This window comes from Oryx dammah, unplaced genomic scaffold, assembly GCF_014754425.2.
Source record: "Oryx dammah isolate SB20612 unplaced genomic scaffold, SCBI_Odam_1.1 HiC_scaffold_20, whole genome shotgun sequence".
In the NCBI taxonomy this organism is placed as follows: Eukaryota; Metazoa; Chordata; class Mammalia; order Artiodactyla; family Bovidae; genus Oryx; species Oryx dammah.
In genome coordinates, this window is record NW_024070204.1 from 47,647,049 (window position 1) to 47,670,911 (window position 23,863).

Consider the following 23,863-nt stretch of genomic DNA (forward strand, 5'->3'; position numbering starts at 1 on the left):
TGACAAATCCAAGCTACAAATTCACTTTTAATTACAAAAAATTTTCAAGAAAATGTCATCAGTTCAACCAATTCATTAGGACCTAAAAAGGTAGAGTTTATAACATCCCCAGCCAGAGTTTTTAAAATAGTATTTATGAAAGAGGAAAATTAATGTATGAAATATTAACACAAATGGCTTCACTTTTACCTAAAGTATGACAGATGACATGCCCAAAATAAGTCATACTGAATACTCTACTTTCAAACTCGCTGGTCCACAACAGAAAAACACAGACATTATCAGACTAGTATTTTCATGTACTCAGAGATGAAAGGTTTATTTTTTTTAAAAGAAACATTTGGCCTATGCTATAAAAAGCAATTATGAAAAAGATAAATTTGACCTTTTCGTATGTTTTAACATAACTATATGTTAATCTCATTGCATCCATCAAAAATATATTTGGTCATTTTGCCAGTTCAATATTTAACAAATTTAAAAATTATGTCAATTCTGCTTTAAAAAGTAGTAATAGTAGAGGTGTAACTCTGACTGCAAGTTTAGGGTTTGGGTGGACTCCGGGAGTTGGTGATGGACAGGGAGGCCTGGCGTGCTGTGGTTCATGGGGTCACAAAGTTAGACACAACTGAGTGACTGAACTGAACTGAACTGAACTGAAGAAGACTTAATTCCTGGTGGGAGACAAAATGAACATTTTCATTTCAATTATCTCCTTATCACATATAATTCACTAGAAAGAGATTTTAGAGGATCTCAAAAATCAGAATTCCTATCCATGAGTAATGTTTAATCTATTCAAATCCTGCAGATTTGTCAAGATACATGCAGTAGAAAAGTCAGAAGATAATGCCCACTAATTTAATAAAGCTATACTCAGTGAAGCAGTTCTTGGACCATTTAACCTTAGCAAAGGTATTCCATAACATTTCCAGAAACTATTTTTAAAAAGAAAATTTCATGAGCAGATATTTGCCCCTATGAATCCTTTTAAAAGCCATAGCATTTGGGCACGCAGTGGAATTTGGTAAGCTTGGCTAATGTGAAACTAACTGAGCTTTAGTTTTCATTATTGGCAGTATATACTCAATATTTACATAACTTCTCATTCTTTTAGGTTCATCCAATATACTAAATTTTATCAAAATATTTTTAAGTGTTCTGTAAAATGGATATACAACAAATACCTAATATATCAAATCTACACATTATCTCTTCCAAAGGTAGTATACAAAGTTGTTTTAAACAAAGAAAATGTCTGTGATTATAACAAATTATTTAGGGATGCATCTTAATACTACTTCATTTTGTGACAATTACATACAGAAAGAGTACTGGAATACATGAACCGATTAAAGCAGAGCTTTTCATAACAATGTAGGAAAAATACAGTTCCACATCGGAATAAATAAACAAGGAAATAAAATGTTTTTCAACCTGAGACATGAAGCTCCTTAACACCGTATTTCTTTCATTCTAATAGACATTCCCTCATATTTTAAGATATCTTTAATCAGGATTACATATTCAGTATATACTATCCCATTCTTTTCAAAATAGCTTTTGAAAAGCTATTTTAATGAGGGATCTGATGCTAAGACATGACTTGAAGACACACTGTATTTCCAAAGAGTTACTCTGAATTTTCATGGTAGTAATTATTATTAAACATAATTGACAGTCTTATTCCATTTCTCATTTAATGGAATTAAGTATTTCTATCTGTATTTATTAAACAGATAAATTACATACTAAGCAATGTGCCTGGCACTAAGGATACAAATGGAGCAAAACAGACCATTCCTACCCTTGCAAAGCTTACTGCCTTGTGCTGACTGGGAATAAACTGGGAAAAGGCAGCACAGCACTTATGTCAACATGGAAACAAAGGAGCTGAACTCTTCAAGTGTGGGCAATAGGCCCTTTTGATACCAGCATTTTGGACTAGTACAGGAAAGGTGGCACAAGAGACTTGCCATGCCATAAAACCCAAAAAACACCGCTGTCCTCCTCTAGTACAGGGCACTTATGGTCACTTTTGCCATATACAGCACTTTAAAGAAAGAAAGACAGAAAGTGAAGTCGCTCAGTCGTGTCTGACCCCTTGAGACCCCATAGACTGTAGCCCACCAGGCTCCTCCGTCCATGGCATTTTCCAGGCAGGAGTACTGGAGTGGGCTGTTGCCATTTCCTTCTCCAGGGGATCCTCCTGACCCAGATCAAACCTGGGTCTCCCGCACTGCAGGCAGACGTTTTACCTTCTGAGCCACCAGGGAAGCCCTTACACAACACTTTACTTATATATTATTTTTACAGTTTATTTAAAAAAACACACATTAACCCATCCATTCTTTCTTCTTCACAGCAATTTTTTTTTTTTTGCCATCTAAGAAGCTACTCAAAAAAGTAAAACTTGGGCCTAATCTACCTCCTTTGGGACAGTCACCTAAAGAAATATGATTTTTCAAACTATATGCCAAAAACAAAGAACTTGAGAAAAATTCAAATATCTATAGTAAATGATCTCCATCTTTCCAAACACTGCCAAATCTCAAATTTTACAGATATAGGATTATAAAATAAGTCAACCCCCAAACTTACCCTGAATTGTCTTTTCCCTCAGACATTAATAAAGAGAGTAAAGTGATTTTTAAAAATTAATTTGAAAGCAATTAGAATACCAAAAATAGAGGAAAATATTTCTTTGAAAATAGGGTGTGGGGGGAGCCAGTCTGTCCTACTGTGGAAAAACAAGGCTTCAGAGTCTGCTAAGACAATAAAAAAATTTAAGGCAACTACCTGGGGAAGGCAAGTGACAAGAGACAGTGATCAAAAGAGAAGTATGGCATGATGTCTGCTGGACGGTTCAAGACACTCAAGGAGGTAAACCTTTGCTTTGCTTCTTCTCATCTAACTCCAGCTCACATAGAGAGACATACAGTAAGGTGCCAAAATCAGAGCCAAGGATAAAGAAAGTAAGCACAATACCTCAAGTGCCAATCTTAAGCTAGTCTGTGAAATTTAACCTAGAAGGAAAGTTTCCAGTTGTCTAACATAATGAAACCCAATATTAACTTACAAACTGATGACCTTTCTAAAAAATAGTACAATTTTAAAAAGTGATATGGTTTTGATATATTCTGAGGACTTGCTTTTGCACATGTATTAACATTCTTTCTGATGAGCTGTTTTCTCAAATTTAACAAATAAATCTCTCTCCTTTTTTATGGGCTCAATTTCCATTTAATATGATAAAACAAACTTAATCTTAGTTTCAGCTCTGCCATAAAATAGCTTTCTGGGCTTGAGCAAGTATCTGGGTTTAAGTTTCTTTACTTGTATACTGAAAAGGGTTGATTCAAATGACTTAAATGAATTCTTCATTCTAAAATAATCATTCTATAATTCCTTATGATGGCATTGAGTTGTTTGGGGCAATATCTCTCTTTAACTGGAGAAATACTGCCCTGGACTGAAGCAGTGGGTATATTCTTCAAGCAATCACTCACCACGTCAACACTGGCGAAGACAATACTATGGATTTACCCCCACCCCAACTCGATCACTTCATACAGTCTCCAGCACAACAAACCCATCACTACCTACTTATTAATTTACTTACAGAGAAAATGGGTAAACCAAGTCCCACTGTGCTGAGGACAGTGGATGTGATGGTACCGTCATGGTACGGATACTGGATGCTGTTGTCTTTACAGAAAAAGCCTCTCTGAAATGGATCTATTTGGCCCAAATTTAGAACAGCCATAGGCATGGAAGCTGTTAGGGAAGGGAAAAAAAGATACACGTGGTTAAATTCAATTCACTTCATTAGGAAGTAAAGTCTACTGAATGGGATGCAAATTTTAACTATATTTTGCCATTTCTGAAAAAGGATCACTATTCCATTATATCGAAGACTCAGGAAGGAGGCAACCATGCAGCATTAGCTTGTCCATATCAGCCTCACCTGTATCAAGTTTAAATTCTCTTATTTGCGTTGACCTCTGATTTTAGGGACAATCAATAAAAGAAACCCCCAGGGAAGAGAGAAAAGATACAAAATTTTGTTTCATATTAAAATTTAAACTAACAGGGTTAGAAAAAATAGAAACTGTAAGGACAGAAACACACCCTTTATTTTCCAAAAACAAATTAAAGATGGTTTTTATTAGCCCTGTCAGGACTCCAAAATCACTTTAACAAGTTATATAGGAATAATGTTCATTTGAAATTTTTCACCCAAATAAAATGAAAGACCAAAGAGAAGTTGAATAAAGTGAGTAGCTTCTTAGCATGTTTAAATTTATCACACTTTTAGGCTTTGTTTTATACAATTTAAACATTTAAGCATCTATTTACTATACCCTTGATACAAGGCTATGCCATAATAGAGGAGACAATAGTGTAAAACAGGGACTCAGTTCAAGAACCTAAATTGTACATGTGGAAACAGAATGCATACTCAGGAAATAGTTTTGAAACTAATAACACTAAGACAGATTTTTGAGGGATGATTAAATTGTTTTCTATCTATTTTCTATCTATTGCTTGTGATGGTAATTCCACAACTCTAAACATTTGTCAAAACTCATAGAACTGTACCCAAAAAAGTAAATTTTACTGTATGTAAATTTTAAAAGGAATACCATTAAAAAAAAGACTTAATTTCTAAAGTGGTATAAAAGGCCCTATAGGAATTCAGAGGTCAAGGTGAACTGGAGTAGTCAGAAAAGACTATTAAAGAACAGGCAACTAAGTTGAACTTAAAACAGCACATAAATCACAGGCAACAGGAAGGGACTCAAGGAGAGCACTTAGTGGTAGAGGGATGGAAGGGCAGCATGACATCACACCAACAAGAGCACAGAGAACCAGAAAGAAGTTTTCAAGGTACATAACATTTTATAGCAAATGTCTACTGCGTGCTCACACATGCCAGGCACTAGGCTCTAAAGATTAACTTGATTCTTACTCAACCCTGTGAAGTAGATAATTTCACTTCTCCCTTTTTTCACATAAAATTATTATGAGGCTTTAAGAAATGGGGGAACTTGCTGGAACTAGTAAGTATCAGAACCAAGACTACAGCACAGGCTGTCTGTTCCTAGAGTCAGTGTATATATAGTGCCTTCCATGGAGGCCAGTGATTGGCTAATTAACAGAATTCTGACAAGGAAGATGACTTGAGTGAAGGGGAACTATCCTTTGAAAAAGTCTGTTCAATATAAAATATATGCTGTGTTCATAATAAAATCTCAATGTTAATGAAACAAAATCTTTGTTTATGCAGATTACTCATAATTCTGCAACTGTATGGTTTTTCATGGGAGAAAGACAGGTTGAGATTTGGGGGTTTAAAAAAAGAATCATGTTTTTAAAATACTAGCCTAAAAAAGGATTTGTCCTGTAGGAAATAAAATATCACTGTCCTCTTTTGTACAGGGTTAGTAACAGGGTAAAATAAGGGATTTTAAAAATTAACTTAAAAAATTAGAAAAAGGAGCATTAATACAGCTTTGAAATAATCTATTAATTAAATGATAAGCAGTGTGTTGACAGTGAAAATAGAAAAAGATGCATGAAAGAGTATTTTGAGTATCAAAATGACTTGACTTGAGGACTCATCACAATTGTTGAGGCAGACCTGAAGATGATACTTCAGGCTTCAGAAGTAAGGAGAATGATGGTCCCGTTGACAAAAATATGAAGTTGGGATGGGGAGCTGGTTTATGATGAAAGAAAATTAGTTGAGTACTGAAAATACTGCCTTTGAGGTGACAAAGGCACCTTCTTAAATGCTCAGCCTCATCTAGCCCTTAAGGCTCTGATCAACTGAACCATTTGTTGAAGGAACCATACTGTGTTTTCAAAACTTTAGGTACCTATGTATATGTTCAGCCTTCTGGTGGGGATACCTGTCCTCTTGTTTCAAGTCCAAGCCAGGCACTCCCTACTTATCTGTCCCATGGCACCTTGGACACACATACATTACACAGTATTTTAAATTACTTTTTGCATTCTGTCAACAACTTGAGGGCAAAGACTATATCACTCTTGTATCCCCTGACCAGGCATACAGATGGATTTTAATAAAAATTTACTGAATGGCTAAAGGAACATAATGCAGGATGAAGATCAGAAGTAGAGAGAGATTTGCAAATTGTTAGCATTAGAGGTGGTAACTTAAGCCAGGAGAATGAAACAGCTCTCAGAAAGCCTAAAGTCAAGACTAACAGAGATTAAAAAAAAAAAAATCAGTAGGGACTAATATTCATAGTGAAATCATGAAAAGAGACTGCAGGAGAGAGAGGAAGAAAAGATGATTACACGCTCTAGAGGGCAGGGGCTGTTGTCTGTCTCATTCAGCAGAATATGTTGGCCATTCTTTAATCACAAGCATGAAAAGAGAAGTCAAACAATGTTGTTATACAAAAGCCAGTGAAAGTAGCTTAGAGTATCAAGTCTGCTGCTGCTAAGTCACTTCAGTCGTGTCCAACTCTGTGTGACCTCATAGACGGCAGCCCACCAGGCTCCCCCATCCCTGGGATTCTCCAGGCAAGAACACTGGCTGCCATTTCCTTCTCCAATGCATGAAAGTGAAAAGTGAAAGTGAAGTCGCTCAGTCGTGTCATGGACTGCAGCCCACCAGCTTCCTCTGTCCATGGGATTTTCCAGGCAAGAGTACAGGAGTGGGGTGCCATTGCCTTCTCCGGTATCAAGGCTATATCCAGGTAAATGTAGGATTTCAAAGCTAAGACATCGAGGATGAGAACTGAGTTAAAGACAATGAAGTCTGAGGAAAAAGATTGTCATATTTAACTCTGTGAGAGTATCTTACACCACCTCCATTACCACAACAATATCTTTATGAAGAACATTCAATAATGAGTTTCAATATTGGGTTGTCATTGTCTAAGTATGACTCTCTTTCAAGTTTAAATATATCACAATGATTTCCTCTACTGCTCATATGATTTATATATATAAACACACATATGCATGCACACTCCAATGGACTGAAGTGTGTCTGCCCCCTGCCAAATCCCTATGTAGAAGTTCTAACCTCGAATTTTACTGTAATTGGAGATAGGACTTTTAGGAGGTAATTTAGTTAAATAAGGTTATAAAGGTAGGGTCCTAATCCAATAAGATTGGTGGCTTTATAAAAAAAAAGGAAGAGAGAGATCTCTTTCCACATGTACAAATCTAAAGAAAGGCCGTGTGAAGATACAAGAAAGTGGCCATCTACAAGCCAGGAAGAGAGAGCCCTGACCATCCTTGCACCCTGATCTCAGGATCCCAGCCTTTAGAACTCTAAGAAGAAAAGTCTCTGTTAAGCCACTGAGCTTACAGTATTTTGTTATGGCAGCCCAAGCAGAATAAGACACACATACACACAGGATAGCCATCCCCCTAGAGTACTCGACTCTAAAAAGCAATGAAATATTTCTATCTATATAGAAATTAATTTCAATGGTAATTTTTTAGGGTAGTAATAGAGTTCTGTATCAAAGTTAGTGTTATAGGAAGATTCTTTTCAAAATAAACTCTTTCAGAGGAGATATACTCCTTTAATATATAAAGGCTATAGAAACATTTTTTGACCCTAATCATAACTTTAGAATATTTTTTTCTTAATTAAAATTCTCTTAGGAGAAGTCACTCTTTAAAATCTCAATCCTGCTAATAAACACATTTGTTAGCTACTGTATGTCTGCTGTTAGTGCATCTCGTCTAAGCTATACTGAGGAAGACAGATAAAGGAATACCTACATTCTCCCCCAATTAAGTAATAACTGAAATATCTCCCATTTTATATACAGTACATATTTTCTTAAAGACAGGTTGTTACAAAAAAATCCAATGCAATAAATCTAAAATGCATTTTAAAGAGAATTAAAGTTAATTTCTAATATGTTGAAGCAAAGGTAAAGAAAAACAAGTTCTAAGTTTACTTTTTGAAAAGAATGAAATATATATCTAGATGTTCTTAAAGTGACTATACTGACTTCAGTACTCACTACCTTCACCTATTTTCTCAGTTTCAGACATCTAAATAAATTATGCTATACCACAGGGACATTCAAGTGTCCATCCTCTTGAAGATCTCACTTTATTCACTCAGACATTTCAACTTGTTACATGACAGTCATGGTGCCAGGAAAGGAGGAAAAAAAAGACTAAAAAAGGGAAGGAGGAATTTCTCTGATGGTTCAGTGATTAAGACTACACTTGAGGTGTGGGTTTGATCCCTGGTTGGGGAACTAATAAGGTCCCACATGCCATGTGCAGTGAAGAAAAAAAAATTTTTAATCCAGTTAAAAAAATAAAAACAAAAATTAAAAAAGGGAAGGAATGAAAAAGACCTCACCAAAAAATTTTTAATAAAGAGAAGTGCTACTGGAAAATAACACAGCTGTAACTGCAAACAGAACTGAAGGAAGCTTAGATGACTGTGACAATGTAGCAGTCAGGATCCCAGCAGTAAACTGGGAAACTTAAGAAGAGCTTAATAAGGGACTATATACAAGGTATGGAGGGTGTGGGTAAAGTTATGAGATTGTATTAATACAACCTCCTGAAGGGGCAACCACTCATAGGCCTAAAAGGTTCGGAGAGCTATGACCTCTGGGAGAGCCAACATGATAGGATTTGGCAAGAGAATGCCTAGAGAAACAACACAACCCCCTCTTCTTCCAGTGCTTCCCACGCATCAAACCCATCAAGAAGTCAAAGGGCAAAGTGAGTCTCCAAGTACTGAGGACTAGGTAGACAATGATGAGAGCAGATCCACACAAGGAAAAAGAAGCTATCTAGAACCAAAAGGCCAGAGAAGGCAATGGCACCCCACTCCAGTACTCTTGCCTGGAAAATCCCATGGATGGAGGAGCCTGGAAGGCTGCAGTCCATGGGGTTGCTGAGGGTCGGACATGACTGAGCAACTTCACTTTCACTTTTCACTTTCATGCATTGGAGGAAATGGCAACCCACTCCAGGGTTATTGCCTGGAGAATCTCAGGGATAGCGGAGCCTGGTGGGCTGCTGTCTGTGGGGTCGCACAGAGTCGGACATGACTGAAGTGACCTAGCAGCAGCAGCAGCAGAACCGAAAGGCAGAAGATAAGACCAGTTAGGGTCTCAGCATGGAATACAGAGTAAAAGCAGATAACTCGGGAGAGGTTTTAATAAGAGGACTATTCATAGAATCTATATTGAGACTATGTATTAAGAAGTTTGGACTTTATTCTGTGGGTGACAGGAAACACACAACCCAGTCTGTGCTTTAGTGGGGGAAAAGACTCAGAAAAATTGTATAAAGGAAAAAGAAGTGTGGAGTTAGAATAGAAGGAAAGTCCAGAGGCAAGAAATACAAGTGTATATAACATGTTGAGGGTTGAAATAAAGAAATAACAAAGGGAATAGAAGAAGAAACAGTTCTAAAAATGTTTAGGAGATTTTTCCTTCAGAACTATGGACTGTGTCTCTGAGTATGCATACATGGATGTGTGTCTCTGTCTCTTAAATACATATACACATGCCCCTATCTTCAGCCTTTGGACTCTCTACGGAATACAGTTTTCAATTTTCCTTTACCCTGAGTAGATTACTATCTCACAGCCTTCCCTCCACAATCCCGCTTATAGTAAGCGCTTCAAGGAATGTACACCGAATGATTAAATAAGCAAGCAAAAGCCTCTGAGGCACATAATAATAATTCTGCATAATTATAAACTTAGTTCTTGAAAAGTTTTAAGTTATTTTTCTCTCCACAAGACCCAAGTTAAACAAACCAAGAAAAGAACAAAAAGCAAAGAAACAAAACTGGATAACAACCTTAAGTCCAAGAACATGCTAGGGAAACACTTCTAATTCTATAGTCTAACAATTATTTCTCAAGCTTGTTTTCCACTGGGAACACAAAATGCTAACAAAGATAAAAAGACTGATATACCCATGTTAACTATATAAGGAATTTATGATTCAGGAACTCCTGGAATCTTAGAGGCAATTTCTGTATAGTCCAGTGTTATCTCCACGCAAAGCTTCAGACATGCCTACTGCAGAAACAATTCTATCAACAGCACCCCTTACTCTTTTCTCAATGAAAAAAGGAGTTGGGGCCCCAATTCAATCCTCTTTACTGATCTACCCAAAACTGATGTCTATCAATTCCCTGCAGGAAAGCAGAAGGATCAGATTTCCAAATGAAACTACGAGTATAAATCAATAATACTTCAAAATAGGACTTTGCAAATAATTAACAATCAGCTCTACATCCATCTTTTCCTAATCTCTTCTCTAGAACCTCTAGAAACTATCAGACCTGAAATTTCATCACAAAGCACACAATAACATATGCCACTCCATAACAGAAGTGCTCAGTTCCCAACCTCAGCACCCATTCTGTACACCTTCAGAGTTAGCAAAGGACTTCATTCCAAGACTCCCAGGTAAAATGTACTGTACAACTTTACAGTGCATACTATAGGATAAATCATAATGTAGTCTCTTAACCACCAGTAAATCTTTGCTCTTACAGAAGCACCTAAAATAACTGGGGCAGCCTAGCTTACAAGACTCTTTAGCAACCCTGCTAGTCTTGTAGTAATTTATAAACCTGAATCACAAAACACAAATATGATTTAGAGAAAGATTTACTTTACAGTGAAAAAAACAGTTAATCATCTTCCAGGGCCTTTATCATATATGTCCAAAAAGAAGAATGGAAACTAACATGTATTGAGCACACATGACAGATCACTATCATGCTAAAGCAGCTGCACATACACCGCAACTGCATATTATCTTTACACAAAACATAGTTATTCTTCAGATGTCCTACTATACAATTGGGAAAAAATTTTAAACCCAGTCAGTAGCATGGGTATGAATCATATACACAGAAATGTATGTATACGTACATACACTGTTTAGGAGGCAAAATCTCTAAAAACATTGTATTTAGTGTAATTTCATTTATATAAAACAAATTACTTGCATTTATGTTCAAATATACATTGGAAAGCCTAGAAGAATATACAACCAACTTTTCAGTAGTTATCTCCAGATGGTATTAATACAAATTAGGTAGAAATCTCATTTTCTACTATATGTGCTTCAATGTTTGAATATTTCATAATAAAACAAAAGATCATGATCACTGATTTTGAACCTTAAAAAATGTTTAATCCACACCTTTTTCATTGAGCTTCCTGAAATTTCTATGCATGCAACTTAACTGAAAAAGTCCTATCTATGGTATAGAGATTGTCTGAAACCAGGGCAAAGAAAAAAGCCTATTTTTCTAGTCTGTTAAAAACAAAAAATAAAGTAACAGTAACAGAGTAACAGAAATTATCCTTTGGCTTTTATGCCTGATTGACAGGTTCTCAGAAAAGTAGCCCTACAATGAAATTAGTACTTCTGGGGGTTTTCCTATCTTGCAACTTTTGAGAGCTATGACGATTTACCACATGTGAAGTAGGTAAATCATAATAGCTATAAGTTTAATATCTCCTAAAAAGTGTACAAAACAAATTTCCAAAGTCTGAGACATCAGAAATTTGTTTTTGACATTAGAAATTTTTAAGCTCCTCCAGAACATTCTTATAGGCAACAGAAATAATCTAGAAGGACATCAGTTTAGGAGAGGCAATCAAAAACAACCCATAAGCAATATACTTTCATCACCACTTCTTGAAAAATTGGCTTCCCTGGTGGCTCAGATACTAAAGCGTCTGCCTGCAATGCGGGAGACCTGGGTTTGATCCCTGGGTCAGGAAGATCCCCTGGAGAAGGAAATGGCAACCCACTCCAGTACCCTTGCCCGGAGAATCCCATGGACAGAGGAGCCTGGTAGGCCACAGTCCACACGGTCACAAAGAGTCGGACACGACTGAGCAACTTCACTTGCTTGAAAAATTGTATAAAATAACAGCACTCAGATTATTCTGAAAGGGTGGAACTATCTTTTAAATTATGTAATATGCAAAGGAATATTACTTTAGTGCATCTTTCAAGTTTTATACTTTTAGCAAAGCTCAAAATTGATTAAGTTTTAATAAAAACCATTAGTCTGATGGAGGAGAGAAGAAAGAAAATAAACAATTTCATTTAGGGTAAGGTTCAACAAAATTTTCTGTGGTGACAAAAATGTCCAATATAATGTACTGTCCAATACAGTTGCTACTAGTCACACATGGCTAATGAGCACTTGCTCTGTGGCCGGTGAGAATGAAGGATCGATTTTTAATTTTAATGACCAACCTAGACAGCACGTTAAAAAGCAGAGACATTACTTTGCCAGCAAAGGTCCGTCTAGGCAAGGCTATGGTTTTTCCAGGAGTCATGTATGGATGTGAGACTTGGACTATAATGAAAGCTGAGCACCAAAGAATTGATGCTTTTGAACTGTGGTGTTGGAGAAGACTCTTGAGAGTCCCTTGGGCAGCAAGGAGATCCAACCAGTCCATCCTAAAGGAAATCAGTCTTGAGTGTTCATTGGAAGGACTGATGTTGAAGCTGAAACTCCAATACCTACCTGATGCGAAGAACTGACTCATTTGAAAAGACCCTGATGCTGGTAAAGATTGAAGGTGTGAGGAGAAGGGGATGATAGAGGATGAGATGGTTGGATGGCATCACCGACTCAATGGACATGGGTTTGGGTGGACTCCGGGAGTTGGTGATGGACAAGAAGGCCTGGCATGCTGCAGTCCATGGGGTCGCAAAGAGTCATACACAACTGAGCAACTAAACTGAACTGAACTGAACTTCATCCTAAATAGCTGCATATAACTAGAGGCTTTCATAATGGATAATGCAGATTTAGGGGGTTAAAGATAAACTGAGGTTGAGAGCCAACAAATTTTACTAAGACTTAATACACTGCAAACCTAACTTTGATTCCCTAACTTAAAAGGAAATAATTATGAAGTACTTGAGTAAACATAGATTTAACTGTGACTTAATGCTCAGAATAAAATTCCCCCACAAGAATACTCTTGGCTTGCTTCCTTTAAAGAACCTATCCCTGTTGCATTCCTCAAATTTTAGAACCCTGAATTGGTTTCTCTCTCCAGGCAACTAGGCTTCCTAGATGGGGAAGAAAGAGGGCCAGTCAAGTAATGTGGGGGTACTCTCCTACCTCCTTCACCAAGCTCCAATCTTCTCACTCTCTGTCCTGGAGTAAGAAGTTCCTTAATCTCTAAGCCAGCAGAGTGCCTTCTTGTCTCTGGATGCCCAAAGTCTGTCTTTACAGCATTCCACCTTCATGGCAGCTAGCAACTGTGGCATTACTGATTCAATGGACATGAGTTTGAGCAAACTCCGGAAGATAGTGAAGGACAGGGAAGCCTGGTGTGCTGCAGTCCATGGAGTCACAAAGAGTCGGACACAACTGAGCGACTCAACAGCAATAATAACCAACTGCTTCTTACCTCCAGAATTATTCCTACCCTTGGTGGAGGCTGTGAACACTTAGCTTAGCTGTATAAAAATACTACTACTCAAAGACATTTAAGTTTTGGTAATTCATTCCAAGTTGTACAATATTTATGGTTATAAAATACCATATAGTTTTTTTTTTTTAATTTTTACTTTATTTTACTTTACAATACTGTATTGGTTTTGCCATACATTGACATGAATCTGCCACGGGTGTATACGAGCTCCCAATCCTGAATCCTCCTCCCACCTCCCACCCCATATCATCTCTCTGGATCATCCCCGTGCACCAGCCCCAAGCACCTGTATCTTGTATCAAACATAGACTGGCGCTTCGTTTCTTACATGATAGTATACATGTTTCAATGCCATTCTCCCAAATCATCCCACCCTCTCCCTCTCCCTCACAGTCCAAAAGTCCGTTCTATACATCTGTGTCTCTTTTGCTGTCTCACATACAGGGTCATCATTACCATCTTTCTAAATTCCATATATATGTGTCAGTATACTGTACTGGTGTTTTTCTTTCTGGCTTGCTTCACTCTGTATAATCGGCTCCAGTTTCATCCATCCCATTAGAACTGATTCAAATGTATTCTTTTTAGTGGCTGAGTAATACTCCATTGTGTATATGTACCACAGCTTTCTTATCCATTCATCTGCTGATGGACATCTTGGTTGTTTCCATGTCCTGGCTATTATAAACAGTGCTTCAGTGAACACTGTGGTACGTGTGTCTCTTTCAATTCTGGTTTCCTCGGTGTGTATGCCCAGCAGTGGGATTGCTGGGTCATAAGGCAGTTCTATTTGCAATTTTTTAAGGAATCTCCACACTGTTTTCCATAGTGGCTGTTTGCATTCCCACCAACAGTGTAAGAGGGCTCCCTTTTCTCCACCATATAGTTTTAAATTTCACTGCACTAAAAGCTAAATTCCGACCTTAGTACACCACCTGACCATCTACTTCTAACCTAAGGAATTATCAGGAACATTCAACTATCTCTCAAGAGGGTAATAATCACTACTGTTAGAACAGGAAAAAACAGAATTCTTTCCTGATAGGTTTCTCAATTTATCCCACACAGTGAGGTCTCTAAAGTAGCAGTTCTTTAACTTTTTGGGGTTCCCAGACTCCTTTAAGTTTCTAATGAAAACACAAGAACTTCTGCCATATAGTTTTACAATCTATACACTGACATACTAAAAAAGGTCATCTATGGACACTTTTATTATAAAGGTATAAGAAACATAATAAAAATAATTAATACTCTAAAGCCCACAGACCTAAGTGTTCAGTAGAATATGACCTCAGAAAAGCTAGAATTAATTCAACCTGATATTACTATATCTTCCCTTAATTTTCCTTCCTCTTCTCCTCCTTCCAATTTTGCCCTCTTCCCATTACCCCTCTTTGCTCTTAACAGTTCATTTCCTTCTTTGGCTATATTATAGAACTAAAGTCACTATTAGAATTACTTATACTTATTCCAATGTTATGTTTCCTGTTCTAATTTCAAAAGTAAAAGTTTACTTTTTTAAAGAAAGGGGAAAACGTTTGTGGAATACCAACTATTTGCCAGGTATTTGTCTATATTCTATCTAACAATTCTGTGATGGGGAAAGAGAGTATCCTCCCAAATCTGTATGTTTGAAAAGTTACAAGTCACTAAGAGAAGAGTCAAGATATAAATCACAAAATAGTTGGGTACGAATGAAAATATGACAAGTAAAAATTAAAAGTATAGTTAAAATACTACACATGAAAATGTAGTTTTAGATTTATGTATTAGAAATTAATGAAACAAACATTCAACACAATAACTTTTAAAAGCTCAAGAAAGTGGAAGAATATAAGACAGAAATTAATGAAACAGAACAAGGAAAAATCAAATCAATAAAACCAAATGAGATTTTACAGATTAAATAATCAGGCTTGCTAAAGTTTAACAAAAGAAAAACACAAATACAGCAAATTATTAAAAATTTCAAACTATATCTTAGAACTAAATTTTATCAGAAACTCATGGATGTTAAGCAACTCACCCAAGAGTACAAACATCTTGGGTGTGTACTAGGACAGGTACTAAAATTATACAGTTGGTAAATAGGGAAGTCAGAATTTTAACAAAAAGTTCCTCTTCTTTTCATATCATACCACCTCTCTAACTATCAGGGTCTCAGTCTCCTTAGCTAGAAATGAAAAGGAAGAATGACATTTCTTAGGTCTCTTTTCAATCCATGATTCTATGAGCTTAAGCTGGTCCATATATAAACAGTTTATTTCCTTATGTTGGTTCAATCGCGGGTGACAGTGGAGTTGCTTTGTGTGACCAAGAATACATCTCAATCTACTACACTTGGGTTGATTGAACCATCCTAATGTGTAAGTGCACTTTGCAAAACTTGAAAGAAACCTCAGCAAAACTTACAAGGAAAATAAACAGCAAACTTGCGAGAAAAATAAACAGTGAGGTAACTGCTTCTAGGAGCTGATGCTTTACCAAAAAGGTAATGGATAAAACCCATATGTAAGAAATATTCTCCCTTCCCCCCCAAAAATCCAACATATGTAAATTTAACCATGTTTGTTCATTTCCCTACATGTATATTTGGGTCTAACAAATAAGTCTACAGTTACTTTTGTGAAATTTGCTTCTACAAACCCTTTCATTTTCTCCTTTTAGCAGTCCAAGGTTAAAAGTAAATAAAATTTTTGGGGCTTTTTACTACTTAGTGTTACCTGAGCAGTTTTTAGAAAGTTCTATTCATTCCAAATTTAAGGAATGTTCTTTATTTGGTGTCCAATTCAGTTTGAACAAAAAACATTTTGGAGAGAAAAACATGCAATATTTTTCTTGCTTTCTTTGGAAACAGGTGTTGCACATCTTTCCAGAATCACATGAAAACTCTTCCTGCAAATTGACAGCAGCTGTGTGTTATTTTTAAGCAAAAAGGGTTCTCTTCTCCTCTATAAAGGTAAAGAAAGTCATTCAAAATTTTACCAACTTGAACAAGTGAAACTAGTAAGTATGCCAGGTAAGACAGTTTGTTTCCTCTACATATCAAATGCTGAGACTCCTCGATTCATATTCCAGATCATTTGACAAATGTTTCACATCTAGTTCACAGCTAGACATTCATATCTGGCACTCAAAAGAGAATGCAGACTAGAGATGAATATCTGAAATTTCAATTATAAAAGGGATAGCTGAGGCCATGAGATCTTACTAAGATCAGAAAAAGTGACAATAATCTAAAGAAAAAAGAGACAGCTAACTAATAACCCACCTAGGTGGCGCTATTGGTAAAGAACATGCCTGCCAATGCAGGAGACAAAAGAAATGCGAGTTGGATCCCTTGGATGGGAAGATCTGCTAGAGAAGGGCACAGCAACCCACTCCAGTACTCTTGCCTGGAGAATCCCAAGGATGGAGGAGCCTGGCAGGCTACATTCCATGGGGTCGCATAGAGTCGGACACAACCAAAGTGACTTAGCACACACACGCACCAATTAATAAGGAATGAACTACCAGGTAAGTAGGATAAAGCACATGAAAGAACAGCGTCAAGGAAAATGGTGGTGGGGGGGAGGCACTTCTCAAAAATGTCAGTAACGTTTTTACTTAACTCCCTGACAGTATGCTAGGTTTCTTTTAATCACTTTAAAAGGTAAATGTTATTACATCATTTTGAAGATGAAGAAACTGGCCCGAGGGAATTTAGGTTGCAGGATTATGACTCAAAACCCATGTCAATGAGGCCATGAGCCTTTTGGGTTCAGATGGTCTTAACAGTAACAGACGCCACTTAAAAAGAAGCAGAGCAGAAAAGGAACACAAAAGTGGTAACTGATGAACCATAATAGAAGAACTGCAGTACTCTGAGTGAAAACAGAAAGACTGAAAGAATTAGAGAAAGAGAGTAATTGGGTAAAAAACTTTTAGATGCCTTGTGATATAAAAGGAAGGAAAGAGGAGAACTTGGTCTACACCTTGAAGGATAAACAGAGCAAAAGAAGGGCGATGATTTTTTCGGTCTTGTCTATGATGCAAAAGATGTGATAGTGAGCTGATGCAGTGAAATGCAGGTAGTGGGAGAGGAGAACTTGAGAATGAGGATGAATGGCTGGAGCTGAATCCACAGAAGATGAAAGGAAATGTAAACACACTGAGACAATCAACTCATCAAAAGCAGCGTTATACTTTTGGCTGATTCATGACATTGTATGGCAGAAACCAGCACAATATTGTAAAGCAATTATCCTCCAATTAAAAATAAATTTTTTAAAAAAGAGCAGGGTTGGTTACTGTTAGGGTTTTTTTTTTTTTTTTTTTTTAATGTTTCCTATTTGATGTGTATTGCTCTGCAATGTAATCAGGTTCTGGTTACTCTTGGGATGCCACGTTCAGTTATTAGCATTGGCTTCACTCTTTCCCCTCCCCCACTCCCCTTGGCCCTTTGGCCTTGATGAAAACATGTGACAAAGGAAGAAAAGGAGCTGAAACAGTGTGAGCACCTCTGTGGATGTGATACCATACCAAACACTTAACAATAATTTTCATTTAATTCTTACAATACTAGAACACAAGCTCCAAGAAGGCACAAATTTCTTTTGTTCTCTGATATACCCCAAGCACCTAAGAGTTCTTAGTACAAGGCTGGCCCTCAACAAATATTTAGGGAATGAACAAAGAGTCACCATGTTATTACTATCCCCATTTTAAAGATGAGAGGATGACTCAAAGAGGATAAGTAACATAATTAAAGTCATACACATAATAAGGGTGAAATTAAAAATACTTAACAACTAGTACACACCAGCACGGCCATTCAGGACTGATGCCAGCTGGTGCTAGAGGAGCTGGGTTCTGCTTCAACCTTTTAGTTGTGGGATCTTGGGTAGGTCCATGGGAGGGCTGTGGGTGAGGGAAGGTAAGACTCAGATGTATACTGTCTACCAGTTTTGATAGTAAGTGATGCGTCCAGGACTCAAACACACACTTATCTGACTAAAGCCTTCTAAATGAAGTAGGAAATGGTATCATTTGCAAAATAAATGAGGAGAGTAGGAGATAACTGGAGTTTAATAGAGTAGAAAAACATTCACAACGACTGCAATGGGAAACAAATGAATTAAAAATTGATAACTGAGCTCAATCGGTTGCCAGACAATTAGGAAAAAAAAAAAAAAGATAGTCCAACTGTGGTAGGGTAAAGTGCAAGGAGGAATAAGAGAAATATGAATGGGCAGAGCAAAACTACAGGACGAAGATTTTCAATTCCAGGTAATTAATTTGGATATGCTTCAGTAAGACATGAAAAATCAACACTGGCTTTGGGCAAGAAAGGACCTGATGGAAGCTGTACCTCAAGATGAGTTTGTGCGAGGTAGAGAGGGAGAAGGTGAAGAGTGGGGAGCCACATGGGAGGGGTCTGTGGTCAAGAGCACTATATATTTGGGTGTGATTCACAGAGATGGCACTCAAAGTATCCAGGGGCAAGAGTTCAAAGAACAGTGCACCCTCAGCTTTTAGAAACACCTACATTCTGGTCACTGGCTTGTAGTCACTACCTCTCTGTGGCTGACATGGTTTTACTATAAAAAGTACTTAGTTATCGTTTTGGTTTTCTGTTTAAGTTAAAACAAAAGGGAGAAAGTACAGTTTAGATATAAGTGACATTTACCAAAGAAAGTTTTACTCTTTGTGGTTTTCTGTCAATAATTACCTATAATATCCTCAACCTTGGGAGTCTCTTAGTTCATTAAGACACTTAAAATAAATTTGTGTATGTATTTAAACAGCTTTTAAAAAAATCCAAGACAACTATATGGGCAGGTTATTTTAATATATACCCTGAGATTTCTGCACAAAAAACAAGTTAGCCTATTTATTTATACACTAACAAAAATAAAAAGCAGAAGTTGGTCACCTGTTGTTACTGCCCCAGAAAGGCACACACTGCCAACTGGCCAGGAACAACATTCATTCCTTCCACTCTCTCCTAGTAACAGCTGTTCTCTTTTTTTCTTCAAGCTGGCAAAGGTCACATTCAGTAGCAAACTTTCCACGCAGATTTCTACATACAAAAAGCAAGGGGGAGAGACAGCTGATTTTGTTCTATTTTAATTTCTCCTGGGCATTTACCAAGAATATATTTTAGGCTTCTTTGATATCTGGAGCTATAACTATTAATCATTTCTCAGCAAAAAAAAAAAAAAAGCATTCTGTTTATATGAAACTGGACTTGAAGATGATATAAGCAAATTTTGAAGTAGGCAAAAAACTACAGCAAAATTGTACAGTAACATTTACATCATTAATGGCTGCCTAATTAAAATGCATTATGCTAAGTGAAGAGGCCAAATTCAAAAGACTACATACTGTATGACTCCATTTACTACATGGCATTATATGACATGCCATTTATATGACCTTATAGGATGGAGAACAGACTAGTGCTTGTCAGAGGTGAAGAATGGTGGGAGGAGCTGACTGAAAAAGAGAAATATGAGGGAATTTACGGTGACAACAGACTAGTTCTGTATCTTGGTTGTGTGGTGGTTACATAACCCTAAATTTTAAATTGTCGACAATTCACAGAACTGTATCCCCAAAGAGTGAATTTTACTATATACATTTTTTAAATGTTAGCTTATGCCTCACATCACCTCTCTCTACTCCTTTTTTCAAATCTCTTCAACAAGCTCCAAACAATAACCCCACCCCCTCCACCCAGCTAACACCTACTTGCCATTCCAGCTTCTTTCTATTCAGTTCCTCCTGGAATCTTTCCTTTGGTGTGGCAGGGTGGGGTCCTAAAGAGAGCTGAGGCTTTGTAGTCAGATACACCTAGTTGGGCTTACTTCTGGCATTCTCCCAGTTACTACTTGAGTGAGCATGAGCAAATTATCTAACTAGCTCAGTTTCCTCATGCAGTGAATGCAAATAAATAGAATTTATGTACCTCCCTGTTGTAAACAAATTAAATGCTATTCCCTGATCTTTCTCCTCTGCCTACTGCCTTCAGAATCACTTTCTGAGTTTCCACAGACCTGATACTTACATAAAATTATCACAACACTTAACTCATGTACTGAAATTATTTATCTCTGGCAAATAAAATGGCTCGGTGTCTCTCTCTGATTCCTAAATTCACAGAGGCCAGGGTGTTCATTGACAGATAGTTAAATTGTTTGAAGACTACTGTGTCGACCTGATCTGGTCTTACTGTTAAAGAAGGAAATACTGGAAGAGAGAGAATCAGGAAGAAAAGGCTAGAACACAATGAGACAGTCGGGTGGACAGTCCAAAATATCTACTAAGGTGTTGCATACTGAACTACAGCACAAAAACTGCAGATAATCTAAATATTTAAAAACAGAGATAAAGAGGATTATGCCAAAAACAATGAAATACCACATAACCATTAAAGATAACTTCATAGAAGACTATGTCAAAAAGAGGACACGAAGTAACAACTCAACTTTTTGTTTAGAGCACTGGTTTTTAAAAAAGTGTTAAGTTCACAGATATAAAAAGATACACAACCAAAATGTTAAACGGTGTCATGTCTCAGTGGTAGTGAGATTAGTAATATTTATTTTCTTTTCTGGGAGTTTCAGAATTTACCAATTTATTACGTTAATTCTAGAAAAATTGGAAACCACAGAATAACTATTTTAAAAGAAAAAACTAATCTAGATTTCACTAATGATGCTATTCCATGTCCAAGACTCAGATGTCCAAAAATGGGGGTAAAATACATTATGCTAAATCCATATAATGAAACACCATGTATTTCCAAAGTAAAATAGATTATAAACTATATACTTTTGGGAAAGAAACAAGATATGAGAAGTTCCTCTATTGAGAAAGTTTTTTAACTTGGAAGATCTATGAACAGATATACAGGAATATTTCATCAAATATTAACTACTGTATCTTTCTTTGAAAGTTTATTAAGAGACAACGAATTTCAGAAGACAATATAACATAGTGAATTAAGGAGAAAGTTCCTCCTAGAAACACAGTTTCTACAGAATTTATTTAGTCTTTAGCTTAAAAAAATGATGTGTCCCTGCTTAGTCGTTCAGTTGTGAAGCCACAGACTACAACCCGTCAGGCTCCTCTCTCCATGAGATTTTCCAGGTAAGAATACTGGAGTGGGTTGTCATTTCCTTCTCCAGGGGATCTTCCCCATGGGATCACAAACTCCTCCCCCGCCAACCCCATATCCTGCACTGCCAGATGATTCTCTACCATTGAGCCACCTGGGAAATCCAAAAAAAATTATGAACCTTAGGGATTTATCCAGATATTATTTAAGCTTGTAAAACAAAGCATCCCATGTTCAGGTGAGAACACCTGATTAAGTTATTTCTCTCTTTGAGCCAAGGAGACTTCCAGTCTCAGAAATCCCATCCACAAACTTCTCTTAACCAATGAAATCTCCTTTTTCAGCAACTAGGCAACCGACAACTTCTCCCATTCAGCAGGAAGGCCTATATTCCAAAGAATAATAGTGTGTGTTTACTATTAATATTATAGTGATTCTTGAATAAAACTAACAAACTCTAATGCCTTTATAGAATTTCTAGAATTGTTATCATCTAGAAAGGTATACGGAGAAGGCGATGGCACTCCACTCCAGTACTACTGCCTGGAAAATCCCATGGATGGAGGAGCCTGGTAGGCTGCAGTCCATGGGGTTGCTAAGAGTCGGACATGACTGAGCGACTTCACTTTCAATTTTCACTTTCATGCACTGGAGAAGGAAATGGCAACCCACTCCAGTATTCTTGCCTGGAGAATCCCAGGGACGGGGGAGCCTGGTGGGCTGCCGTCTATGGGGTCGCACAGAGTTGGACACGACTGAAGCGACTTAGCAGCAGCAGCAGCGAAAGGTATACACATAAATGCTTCTTTGGAGACTATGGATGGTGGTGGCCGGTGGGCAGATTTTAAATTCTTTAAGGAGACTTCTTTAGCAACTGAACTTGTAGAAAAAAAATCTGACAAACTTGATTTCACCATTTTGGAACAAATATGCATAAGAAGTACTTAACGAATCTAAATTACATGGTATTTGGCAGAAACCAAGGCAATGCCAAAGAATGCTCAAACTACTGCACAATTGCACTCATCTCACACACTAGTAAAGTAATGCTCAAAATTCTCCAAGCCAGGCTTCAGCAATACGTGAACCATGAACTTCCAGGTGTTCAAGCTGGTTTTAGAAAAGGCAGAGGGACCAGAGATCAAATTGCGAACATGCGCTGGATCACCAAAAAAGCAAGAGTTCCAGAAAAACATCTATTTCTGCTTTATTGACTATGCCAAAGCCTTTGACTGTGTGGATCACAATAAACTGTGGAAAATTCTGAAAGAGATGGGAATACCAGAGCACCTGACCTGCCTCTTGAGAAACCTGTATGCAGGTGAGGAAGCAACAGTTAGAATTGGACATGGAACAACAGACTGGTTCCAAATATGAAAAGGAATACGTCAAGGCTGTATATTGTCACCCTGCTTATTTAACTTATATGCAGAGTACATCATGAGAAATGCTGGGCTGGAAGAAAACACAAGCTGGAATCAAGATTGCCAGGAGAAATATCAATAACCTCAGATATGCAGGAGACACCGCTCTTACGGCAGAAAGTGAAGAGGAACTAAAAAGCCTCTTGATGAAAGTGAAAGAGGAGAGTGAAAAAGTTGGCTTAAAGCTCAACATTCAGCAAACTAAGATCGTGGCATCTGGTCCCATCACTTCATGGGAAATGGGGAAACAGTGGAAACAGTGTCAGACTTTATCTTTTGGGGCTCCAAAATCACTGCAGATGGTGACTGCAGCCATGAAATTAAAAGACACTTACTCCTTAGGAGGAAAGTTATGACCAACCCAGATAGCATATTCAAAAGCAGAGACATTACTTTGCCAACAAAGGTCTGTCTAGTCAAGACTATGGTTTTTCCAATAGTCATGTATGGATATGAGAGTTGGACTGTGAAGAAAGCTGAGCACCGAAGAATTGATGCTTTTGAACTGTGGTGTTGGAGAAGACTCTTGAGAGTCCCTTGGACTGCAAGGAGATGCAACCAGTCCATTCTAAAGGCGATCAGCCCTGGGTGTTCTTTGGAAGGAATGATGCTAAAGCTGAAACTCCAGTACTCTGGCCACCTCATGCGAAGAGTTGACTCATTGGAAAAGACTCTGATGCTGGGAGGGATTGGGGGCAAGAGGAGAAGGGGACGACAGAGGATGAGATGGCTGGATGGCATCACTGACTCGATGGACGTGAGTCTGAGTGAACTCCGGGAGACGGTGATGGACAGGGAGGCCTGGCGTGCTGCGATTCATGGGGTTGCAAAGAGTCGGACACAACTGGGTGACTGAAATGAACTGAACTGAACACA

At 37.5% G+C, this 23,863-nt stretch overlaps 1 protein-coding gene across 2 annotated transcripts in view; it reads right to left on the reverse strand.

Annotated features, from left to right (window-relative positions):
• PLPP1 (phospholipid phosphatase 1) overlaps positions 1-23,863 on the reverse strand; it is a 111,676-nt gene that overhangs the window by 69,085 nt on the left and 18,728 nt on the right. Inside the window, exon 2 of one of the 2 annotated variants that reach the window (XM_040262538.1) lies at positions 3,623-3,777. The exons of the other annotated variant lie outside the window; for it this stretch is intronic. Within the exon in view, the coding sequence (XP_040118472.1) occupies positions 3,623-3,777 (155 nt within the window). The remainder of the gene's footprint in view (positions 1-3,622; positions 3,778-23,863) is intronic. 2 annotated transcript variants of the gene reach the window in all.